Source organism: Desmodus rotundus, chromosome 10 (genome assembly GCF_022682495.2).
Source record: "Desmodus rotundus isolate HL8 chromosome 10, HLdesRot8A.1, whole genome shotgun sequence".
Classification (NCBI taxonomy): Eukaryota; Metazoa; Chordata; class Mammalia; order Chiroptera; family Phyllostomidae; genus Desmodus; species Desmodus rotundus.
Genome location: NC_071396.1, coordinates 67,833,451 through 67,845,188, shown reverse-complemented (window position 1 = coordinate 67,845,188; position 11,738 = coordinate 67,833,451). Strand labels below are relative to the sequence as shown.

At 46.3% G+C, this 11,738-nt stretch overlaps 1 protein-coding gene across 2 annotated transcripts in view; it reads left to right on the top strand.

Moving 5' to 3' along the window:
- The first annotated feature begins 8,258 nt into the window (after positions 1-8,258).
- PTPRM (protein tyrosine phosphatase receptor type M) overlaps positions 8,259-11,738 on the top strand; it is a 788,021-nt gene continuing 784,541 nt past the window's right edge. The window contains exon 1 of one of the 2 annotated variants that reach the window (XM_045187759.2): positions 8,259-9,065. In XM_045187759.2, the coding sequence (XP_045043694.1) occupies positions 8,993-9,065 (73 nt within the window). In that variant the 5' untranslated portion in view covers positions 8,259-8,992. The remainder of the gene's footprint in view (positions 9,066-11,738) is intronic. The other variant, XM_024580360.4, reaches the window with a different exon arrangement.

The window sequence follows — 11,738 nt, the reverse complement described above, 5'->3', positions numbered from 1 at the left end:
AAACTGCCACTGATGCATGTGTGGGAGGGTGGTGACTGCCTATAATGTTGCCACATCCGCTGGTCACGTAGATGGAGCTCTGCTTCGGACAGGAAAAAGCCTGCTGCTGGCTCTACTGTCCCAGGGGAGCAGGGCAGAGAGGCTATTCTGGTCAGAGGAGAGCTTTTGTGTAGGCAGTTGCTTCCCCTAGTCCAGGATGCAGGAGCGGAAGGAAAGGGTAAGCGTCACCTGTGTCCCCAGAGGGCCCTGAGTGTGAAGCAGCCCTGGTGTCCTGCCCACACAGGGCAGGGAAGTCACCCAAAGATCTGTATCCTTCCCTGCAGAGCATACATAACAACCCACAGAGGAGACAGACATTCTGGAGATCAGACTATTGCTGGGGACTTTCCAGCAGGTCACTTCCTAGAATTACTGCTCCTGGGGACACAGGTTCATACACAGCGGTAATAATGATATTTTCTAGTATATTGAGATGGCCATGTAGGATGAACCTTGCTAACTGACCCCGTGACTAAATACAGATTTTTTTTTTTCCTGGAATGTCAATCTCCCTAAAGATTTTACTTAAAATAGCAAAAAGCTACAAGTTCCAATTAGAAAAAAAAACGTTTTTATTAAAATATAACCTATTAGCAAGTTGTGAACTTTTACTCCTATCTCGTAAAATAGAAGAGCTACATAATGAACTCAGCATCTAGTGAGGGTCCGTTATAAAGAACTTTCATGCACACTGTCATTTATTCTTTTACAATGCAATGGTATAACAGGCCAAAAATTATTATTTTCATTTTGCAGATGAGCAAAAGGAAGGCTTGCCACGATAAGCCAAGTGGTTTTACTGGATATCATCTGGTGTTGGGTCTGGCAACTGAAAGAAAAGTCTCATAAGAAAGGACAGAAACATCTGTCGAAGGTCTTCCCATCTGAATGGTGGGCCCAATTAGATAGTTCTATCCCATTTCCACCTGTGTAGAACCTAAGCCTGGAACTTTGTACATAGAAGTGGACCCTCTTTAGTATTTGATTTTAAAATCAGTGGTTAATAACAACAATTTAGATATTATTATATGATGTGTAAGTTGCACCAGAAACTGTTCTAAACCCTTTATATTAATTATCTCATTTAATCCTCATAACAACTCTGTAAGGTGGGTATAATTATTACCTTCATGTTACAGAGAAGGAAACTGAAAAACAGAGAGGTTAAGTGACTTGCCAATGTCACACAGACTAACAGTGTTAGGGTTTTTAAAAAGAATATACAAATGCATTACCCTAGTATCAATATATTAGAAGTCAAATGAATATTCTGAGGGTAATGTGAGCAAAGGAATAAAACTAAAATCTATTACCTCTAACCTTTTTAATTATACCATGAGAAGAAATTCCTGGGGCACCTAAAAATTTATCCTAGTGATTTAAGCCTTTCTATAAAAGCAGCTTTGAACTATGCCTGGATGAGCTTTGCCTTTTGTCAGTGACAGGTTCTGACCTTAGATAAGATATGAAAAGCTACAAAAAAGTGCACCTGTCCTGAATTCTTTCTTCTGTTCCTGTGAGAACAGGGCTTCACTGGTAAAAGTTTAAAATGACCTGGTTTCTTCTGGCCCCCGTTAACAACTAATGATGAGTTTTTCATTTTCATCTCACTCACCCGGTTTGATGTATACACCTTCAAAAAGTGAGTGAAGCTGTGAAGTGAAGTCCTGGATGAAAAGTTCTCACGTCTGAACCTAAGTACAGTAGACTCCAATGGTGAGTGTGTGTGCAGTGCAGGGACCTGCGTACCATCGTGTCCAAGTTCCCCACCGCTGCCCGCGGCTCACACACATCTCTCAGGTAAAGAAAACAATGCACTGCTCACTTAAGGCTTTGCTTAATCAGAGATCAATGTGATATGATACATAATCAGGTTTGCTCAGTGCCTCCGAATTCACACAGAGCTCACATGCAACACTATTTCTACAAGCCAGGAAATGGAAATTAACTAATGTAACTTACACAGTGGAGACTTAGTCAAGTTGGACTCCAAAGTCCTAGCTAGCTGTCTCTAACTCCTCCTTCTCCTTCCTTCTTTATCCCTCTCACCACATTTCCTTCCTTTTTTCCTTCCTTTTCAAGGACAACTTTGCTCCCCTGAAGAGATATATCATTAGGGAAACCTATACAAGGGTGCTTATTTACATTTTCCATTTATTACCTCCAAATACACTTTCATGTCCTCAACGTGCCTCTATCACTGCAGCAAGGCCTAGAGAAGAAAATGTGAGCAACAAAATAATGACAATCCTTTCTGCTCCGTCAGGAAAGTCCCAATTAAGCAATCTTGGGGTGGGTGTTTAAAGGGTCTTGTTATCTATGCTTTTTGGCAGGTGTGGTGATACTTTGGCTAAATTAGGAACTTTCTGAACGTGGTTAATCTCCAAATTCAACATAATATTCCAAATACGTAGGAATGGGTTATGATCGGATCAGTTTTCTTCTTTTTAATTTACATTGGACTTTAATGGACTCTGGACAAGTTCCATAGAGTTAGCTGCTGCCAACGATACCGTCAACTGCATACTGACAGTCAGCCCACACACCTGGCAAGGGGGGCTCCTGCCCCGGCCCTGTGGTCTAACAGGGACCTGAGTCCCACAAACATATAAAAATAAATTTATTAAGGGACACATGGTCACCTCTGTCATGAGGGATCTGGTGCTGAGTGCTGAGAGCCCATGAAACAGAACCCAAAACACCTGGTCTGAAGACTGTCTCTGTTCAGGCCCCAGAAAAATGCTTCAGGGTAACGTCTGTCCTTGAAACAGCCCCGAGGATGTTACTGGGGAGTGCTGCTGGCAAGGCACATGGGCCCTCCTAGGTGTGTGGATAATATGGTGGCAGAAGAACTTGGTTTAAAAAAAGAGCCAAATTATATAAAAATCAAATCCTTCCTTTCCGATAACAAAAATATTAAAGAGTCTTAAAAAATGATTAGGGTTCTAGTAGCGTCAACAGTCAATTTTCTTGCTTCTCTTCACATTCCAATCTGTGGTTCTGCTGGAAATAGCACATTAGGATGGTATTTACATGTAGTTGAACATGGTGATTGAGGAATATTTTGCAAAGTTAAATAACTAATATTACTGTTAAAATAATAGGTGTTAGTTTTAACATATGTGAAACATAATACTGGTTATTTACATTGACAACCAGGTAAACTTTGAATGCCAGACTTGCCAATGGGTTTCCATTTTATTAAAAATTAAGGCAAAATTAAATGTTTATTTTCATATAATAAAAATTATAACTTTATGAATAATTTCATTCAAATGTTGATATTCATAATCATAATTTATACCTTATATTTTAATTCTAATAGATAACTGAATCATTTAGAAGAAAATAACTTTCAACAACTATTGGAAGGTAATTTAAATTTTCTTTTTCTTAATATATTTTACTGATTATGCTATTACAATTGTCCCAATCTTTTCCTCCCCTTTATTTCCCTCCACCCTGTACTCCTCCTCCCACCAGCATTCCCTCACCTTAGTTCATGTCCATGGGTCGTACATGTAAGTTCTTTGACTTCTCCATTTCCCATACTATTCTTAACCTCCCCCTGTCTATTTTGTACCTACCATTTATACTTCTTATCCCCTGTACCTTTTCCTCCATTCTCCCCTCTCCTCCTCCCCACTGATAACCCTCCATGTGATCTCCATTTCTGCGATTCTGTTCCTGTTCTAGTTGTTTGCTTAGTTTTTGTTTCTTTTTAGGTTCAGTTGTTGATAGTGGTGAGTTTGTTGTCATTTTACTGTTCATAGTTTTCATCTCCTTTTTCTTAGATAAGTCCCTTTAACATTTCATATAATAAGGGCTTGGTGATGATGAACTCCTTTAACTTGACCTTATCTGAGAAGCACTTTATCTTCCCTTTCATTCTAAATGATAGCTTTGCTGGATACAGTAGTCTTGGATGTAGGTCCTTGCCTTTCATGACTTCAAATACTTCTTTCCAGCCCCTTCTTGCCTGCAAGGTTTCTTTTGAAAAATCAGATGATAGTCTGATGGGAACTCCTTTGTAGATAACTGTCTTCTTTTCTCTTGCTGCTTTTAAGATTCTCTCCTTATCTTTCATCTTGAGTAATGTAATTATGATGTGCCTTGGTGAGAGCTTCCTTGGGTCTAACTTCTTTGGGACTCTCTGAGCTTCCTGGAATTCCTGGAAGTCTATTTCTTTTGCCAGATTGGGGAAGTTTTCCTTCATTATTTGTCCAAATAAGTTTTCAATTTCTTGCTCTTACTCTTCTCCTTCTGGCACCCCTATGATTTGGATGTTGTAATCTTTAAAGTTGTCCCAGAGGTTCCTAAACCTCTCCTCATTTTTTTGAATTGTTTCTTTTTTCTGTTCTGGTTGAATGTTTCTTTCTTCCCTCTGCTCCAAATTGTTGATTTGAGTCCCTTTTTCTTTCCCTTCACTATTGGTTCCCTGTACATTTTCCTTTATTTCACTTTGCATAGCCTTTGCTTCTTCCTCTATTTTGTGGCCATATTCAACCATTTCTGTGAGCATCCTGATTACCAGTGTTTTGAATTCTGCATCTGATAGGTTGGCTCTCTCTCTCTTCATTGCTTAGTTCTATTTTTGGAGCTTTGATCTGTTCTTTAATGTTGGCCATATTTTTTGTCTCCATGTGCATGTTATATAGTAAGGGGTCGGGCCTTAGGTATTCACCAGGATGACACATCACTGGGTTGTGGCGCTATATGTGGGGGAGGAGTCTGAGAGGGAACAATGCTGCTTGCTCTGCTGGCTTTCAGTCACTTCTCCTGCTACTCACAAGAAAACTGGGCCCTTCTGGTGCTGATTCCCAGGTGGGTAGGTTTGTGTACATTCTAGGACCCCATGGGTCTCTCCAATGAACTCTCCTGTGAGGCTGGGAGTTTCTCCCGCTGCCACAACCCCCCACAGATTTTTGAAGTCAGAGGTTTGAAGCTTTATTTCCCCATGCTGGAACCCTGGGTAGCGCAGTCTGTCTTGCTCCCCAGTTGTTTCTCCTAGTTTATCCATACGCAAACGTGGGACTGCCCGGTCCTCCAGCCTCTGCCTTGCCAGGAGTCCTCTTCGCCCCAACTGCCCATCTCTGCCCCTCCCACCAGTCTGGCTGAATGTTTCTTCTTTAACTTCTTGGTTGTCAGATTTCTATACAGTTCAGTTTTCTGGCAGTTCTGGTTATTTTTTTGTTTTTAAATTTGTTGTTGACCTTATTTTGGTTGTGCGAGGAGTCAAAGTGTATCTACCTACGCCTCCATTTTGCCCAGTAGTTCCTAAATTTTCTGATTTTAAAATTTTAATTTACAGTTTTGATGGAAACATATACACAAATTTGGAATAATTTGAATACACACATCCTTTCTCAGTGTTGTCCAATAGAACTTCCTATGGTAATGGGAATGTTCTATATTTACGGTTTCCAATGCAGTGGCTATGAGCTACATGTGGCTACTGAGCATTCACAATATAGTTAACACTGCTGAGAAACAAATGTGAAATGCGGCTAGGTATGCCATACAGAATAGCACAGCTTCAGACCACAGCTGTCACTGGAACACAAATTTGTGACAATCTTCATTATAGTTAGTGATTTTAGTGAAATAAAGGGAAAATCAATTTTATGGAATAAATATATAATGAATGAATTATGTGTGTCTTTATCACTAATCCATACAAACTACCAACAGAAAATGCAGATACTCAAAATGATATATTCAGTTGCCTTTGATATTTTGCTGACTTTTGTCATGTCAAAACTATAGATTTTTTTTATCTTTCAATATTTTTGTTACATTTGTCAAGGTAGGAAGATATAATAGCTTGGTAGCTTGATCAATAACTTTGTCATGTTTAGACATATGATTAGTCTTCATTTGTACCCATACTCCAAGCCCACCAATGTTAGGGGTTGGCCTGACAGCACCCCAATTCTGACCAGCCACTCTGTAATGTTGCCATTGTCCTTACAGAGGCAGGAGTGTCACATGGTTGGACTAAAATTTAAAAAAAACAAACAATGCTCCACCCTGGGAAAAAGAAGTTAAAGCAAATGTCCCACTAAAAGGATTCCAACAGGAATTCCAATACATTCATTTTCACTCAGAGTTAGCCCAATCAATTTATTTTCAGAAGAGGCCTTCCATTTGAGCTCAACACTGCGTTGGCCAGTTAGCTCTAAGAGGGAGTGATGAAACAGTATTTGTCATGACTTTCAAGGGAAGGAGCTGCTGGCAAAACCCCACCTCTGTTTGCAATGTGGATTAGAAGTTAATAAGGATAGAGTCAGTTTAACATTGTAACGTCAGAGAGCAGAGATGATGGAAATGCATTCTCTCCCACTAAGCTTTAAGTAACGGAAGGAAGGGAAAGGGTATCTTCAGGTTACCAGGGTACCAGCAGTTGGAGACCCTGCTGAGCTTTCTCTCCACTGATGCAGGAACATGCTGTAAATACAGCTGCTTCCCATCCCACCACCAAGTCACCTTATACCTTTCCATGGCCCTGCAAGCTCCATTTCTAAGGCTTTTCCATACTTTTCCACTGAGGGAGGTCACCAGGGGATTGAGTCCCAGTTTTCCACAGTGGTAACCTGCTCATTAATACACCTTATATTGACTTTTTCCCCATGTGTCTCACTTTCCCATTTCTCTTGTACTGCTTTCTGGAATTATTTTCCCACTAAAACCCACTTGACATTGAATCCTCACGTTCAGTTTTGTTTCTGGGGAGCCCAGTCTAAGACAACCTCTAGCACATAGCACAGTGCCTACCATATAGCATAGCCCTAATAGATACTGGCTAACAAATTAACATACTTTGCAAATTAAATCCTACCCTAATATTAACTTCTTCATGCAATGTAAAGAAGTTACTCAGAAGTGACTAGATTGACTTCTCCTTCCTGATCCTCCACGCATCTGCTAGCATAAAAGCTCCAAAGGAAAGCACATTACCACTCAGAAAAGGTAGATTTGGGCTCCATCATAGTGCACACAGAACATCACCAAAATGAAAACCCAGGTAACAGATTGGACCATCCTCACATCTTACACAGTCGTGCAACTCCCCTTCCTCTCTGATACTTCACATGTTCATTTTCTAGTTAAAGATAAGGCTCAACAAATACATATTTGGGGGAAGTAACAGGATGATGTAAAATTATACTATGAAGTAAATGATTAACATAGAGTCTTTTAAAGAGCACTTCTGAAAAGGATCTAGTAAGTGGAATTCCTAAAGAAAGAGGAGCATGCTTGTTAGGACATCGGAGGCAAAGTTGACTAGTAACTAAGAGGAGTCCACTGGAAACACCCAAGGAGTATGGGATCAATGAGTGTGGGATCGACGTACTTTAAGGACCTGTATAAGCACTAGGGGAAAGTAGTGTAGAGGAGCCCGGGGGCACAGCTGTATCAGGGATTTGCCTTCTTTCCCAGGTCATCCCCTGTGCTACAACACCTTGTTACTCCTGGTGTCCAATTAACCTCTTCCCAGGCCTGCTATTGTGTTCCCTTAGCTAGGCCTGGCGTCCATAGCTGTTTGGTGCTTGCTCATTATGAATATCCCCAGGGAGACAGGGTTTGGGGGTTGTTTGTTTTTGGTAGTTTTACAAAGTGGACCTCTTTTCTGAAACATTTGAAGCTTTTTTATTCACTTGTTCAAATAGTCATCCCATACCCCAAATGGTAAATTTCAAGACATTATTTGATTCATTTCCCACACCTCCTCCTCTCCCCTTTCCCGACACTTTGCACCAGATACAGAAATCACTGGTTAGGTCCAAACCCTCGTTTCGGTGCGAAGCCGCTTTCCGTGCGTGCACTGCCTACGGCCTCTTCGGCCCACTTGGGACGGAAGAGGCACGATGAAGCAGCAGAGCGCGTCCTGCCTCTGGGGTTCGGGGGCTCGGAGACAGGGACCCATCAGTCCGCGGGGCCCGCTGGAGCGCTGCCGCCTCGGGGCGCTCCGGGCTGCCGCTCCTTCCCCGGGCTCCCGCCAACTTCGTTCCGCCCGGGGCTCGCCTTTCCCGCAGCCGCCGGGGACGGGGGACCTTGCGACTCTGGCGTGAAGCTGGCCCCGCTCCGTAACACTGGAGTCCGGGAGCGGGAACAGAGCTGCCTCGCCGCTCTCGCGGGGCCGCAGGCCCCTGGTCCCGCCCGCCGCTCTCGCTAACTACTAGCGGCTCCTGACCCGGGACAAACTTCTGGCTGAGGCGCAGCTCCTCGCCAGGTCAGCCCCCAAACAGCAGACGCGCCTGGGGCCAGGGAGGGGACGGGGTGGAAAGCCGCCTCGCCGTCCCTCCAGGCTCGGGTGACGCCGCAGCCGCGGCGGTGGCGGCCCCTAGCCGAGCTCCCTCCCGGAGGCGCCGCGGCCGCCCAGCTCCGGGACGCGAGCCGGCGGGGCTGGACGCTCACGCCCTCTAGCGGACCGCCGCGGCAGCTGCCGGCCGTGACGTGGGCTCTCCCTTCAGCCGGCCTGCGGGGCACCGCCAGTCAGTCCGGGAGCAGGAGCCCCGCGCGCAGCCGGCGCGGGCTCGGCCACTGGCGCGCCGCCTCCCGGGGGCTGGGCTCGGGGCGGCCGGCGGACGGGCAGCGGGCAGCACGCACGGCTCGGGTCCCGAGCGGGGGGAAGGAGAGAGGCGGCGGGTGCAGCCGCCGGAACCCAGGGAGGATTTTGGCTGTGCCGACGCGCCCTCCGTTCCCTCTCGCAGCAGCGCCAGGCGCGGACTGGGGTCAGCGGCCGGGAAGACGACCCACGACCCTCTCCCGTCGCCCCCGGAGCCTCTGGAGTTCGGACTTCCGCAACTGCTCGCACTTTGGAGTACTGGCTCCGTTTCTGGCTGTTTCCCCTTCTCTTCTAGCTGCCTCGAACCCCGGGCTCCCGTCCGCCCTCCACCCTCGCGCGCCCACCCACCGCCTCGGGGGAGCGGCCCGGCACGCACTCTGCAACATGAGGGGGCTTGGGACCTGCCTGGCGACTTTGGTCGGACTTTTGCTAACTGCAGCTGGGGAGGCGTTTTCAGGTAAGCGGGGCCACTTTTGCCGTCGCCTGGGGCACGCGAGCTGGAGCGGGAGCCCGGGACGGCCGGCAACTTCCCGAGTGGAGAGTCTAAGGCGGGCGGCGGGTCCGGAGAGGGGGCGCGGCGGGCCGGGCACCTTGCCTGCCCGTTTGCTGGCGCTGGGCGATGGGCCGATGGGGAAGGCGAGAACTCGAGCTGGGGGAACAGACCTTGCTTGAGCACTAACGTTGGAGACAAGGCCCCCATCTTGGCCCCCGCTCCTCCGCGGCCTGGGCTCCTGTTCGGGGCGGACGGCCACCACTTCGAGTCCCCGGCCGGTTCGAAGAGGAACAGCAGAAAACTTTGCCTGAAGTTCGGAGCTGCAGCCGCCCCGCCGCCTGGCGTGGGCGCTGCGCGGTCCTTCGGACCCCGAGCCGCGGCCGGGAGCGTTCTCCGGTGCTCAGCTGCGGCCGCGGCGATCGCCCCGACCCGGCAGCAGCTCCAGCGACTGCGATGGTCGCTCTGCACCCTGCCCTTCCTGCCGCCGCTCCTGGCCGGTCGTCGCCGGTGACCGGGGCTCATCCCGGCGGTCGCGCCGCAGCTCCGGAAAGCCAAGGCGGGCGTTTCTCGGTCTTAGCGGGAGGACACGGCGACCCGGGAGGCAGTAGCCTGGACCCCAGGCCCCGCGCCGCGTTGCCCCTGCGCCCGCCGGACTCCACTTTCCCATCCTCGACCCCCAGCGGAGCGCCGCTGGCTAGTGGCAACTTTCTTAGCCCGGCCGCGCCGCCCCGGGGGTCCCAGGTGGGCAGAAAAGCGGCTGGCAGTGCGTGCTGGAGAGAGAGAGAGAGTGTGTGTGTGTGTGTGTGTGTGTGTGTGTGTGTGTAGAAGCCTGTGTGCCAGCTTGCGCGCGAGGGGCGTTCCGAGCCCGGAGGAGCCTCTGGCCGACCCGACCTGTGGAGGCGAGTCCGGGGTCAGGCGAGGGGTCGAGCGGCGGGTCCCCTCCTGTAATTACAGGGAGTACCCCTGTATCGCCCCTATAATGCCGTTAGACCTGGAGCATTTTCGTGGATAAACAACAAACGCTTGCACATTTGCACACTTTCTTTCTCATGTGTATTAGTTTCATGAAGGGCCAGGTACAGTGATGGCACTGGGCTCCTTGTTTTTCTTTCAATATAAAGCCCGCTTTTTAACCTTAAACTTGGGTTGTAAAGTAGGTTTCCATTCTGGAGGAATGAAGAAGTTGGATTTTTTTTTTTTCTCTTTTGGTAATTTGATGGAGACGTCCACTGGCAGTAAACGCGTATTTTAAACATTGAAGGCATTTGGCAGTCAGGCCTGTGGAGACGCACATTTTTACTTCTCGGAGTCCCAGGTTCGTACTGGCACGAAAGGCTGGCTGTCTCCCGTGTTGCTGAGCTGCAGATCCCTTGAACAGTTGGCCGCAGAGATGAAGTTGAGCCTGTAGTTAGTTGACTGATTGGCTCCGCGCTGTGAAACCCAAACCATCAACTTCAATAGAGAAATACCCTTTTCCTAACTTTAATATTTTCTTAACTGGTAATTGCACTTGCTCTAGAGGATTTAACAAAATGATGCACTTCCGTATGATATAGAATTGATGGAGATTTTAGCCTGTGTTCTTTCTCATTAGTGAAATACGGACTAGACTGCCAGTTTTAGAGCTTTATAACTCAACTAGTATTAGAAGGCAAGTGTGAGGACTTTAGAACTATAACTCCCTGCCTGGGATCTATTTGAAGTTAGGCTGTGTCAAATAGCATTTGGGTGGATTTTTAAATTGTGAGCAAGAGGGCGGCAACAAATATTTATATAGGTTATTTATGTAATTAGTCCCTCATCATTAAGAAGTATTTTAGCCTGGGTAGTACTGATCTGTGTCTTTGTTAAGGATGATTTAAATTAGCAGTCAAACCAAAAGAGACCTTTACTAAAATTGACAGAGGAAATATATTACTCTGTTTTCAACTACCACACCGTTACTTCAAGTGTGCTTTCTTTCTATTTGGAAAGCCAGAGTTATCTTAGTATATCTGTGGGCAAGAGGGAAATGAAATACAGTATCTGAGAGATTGCTGAGAAATGTTGAAATTTAAAAAATTCAAAGTTGGCAAATTTTGTGTGTGCAAGGGTCAGCTGTGTTGCAGCCCACCTCCCCGCCCTCCTCTACTTTGCATTTTAGGTAGTACAGGTATGAGGCACTTAATGGTTTGGAAAAGTCTGGTTTTTGGTATGTTGAGAAAGTTAATTATGATATTCTGAGCAACACTGACACATTTTTAAAATGATTCTTTTGGAAAATGTATTAACTGGCTACTTCTCAGCTGACATGGGAATCAGTTTTAAAGATAGAGAAGGTAGACCGTAAGCTTCTTGAGGGCAAAGTCCATTTTTTCCCTCTTGGTTCTCCATAAAACACTGAGCATAGAGCTTTAGACCTAACAGGCATTCATTATTTTATGAATAAATTACTAATGTGAATCCTGATCATTTGCAACCATTTAAACTGTGCATGAATTGACTGACACAAAAGGGAGGGAGAGAAGTGATTTTTAGAAATTAGAATCGGCTTGCATTTTTCCTTCATTTGAATTGAACTGTTTCTTCAGGGGTCCTCTTTAGGCCATCCAGTGGACTACATCAGGAGGTTTTATGTAATCAGTGGAGGTATTTTTA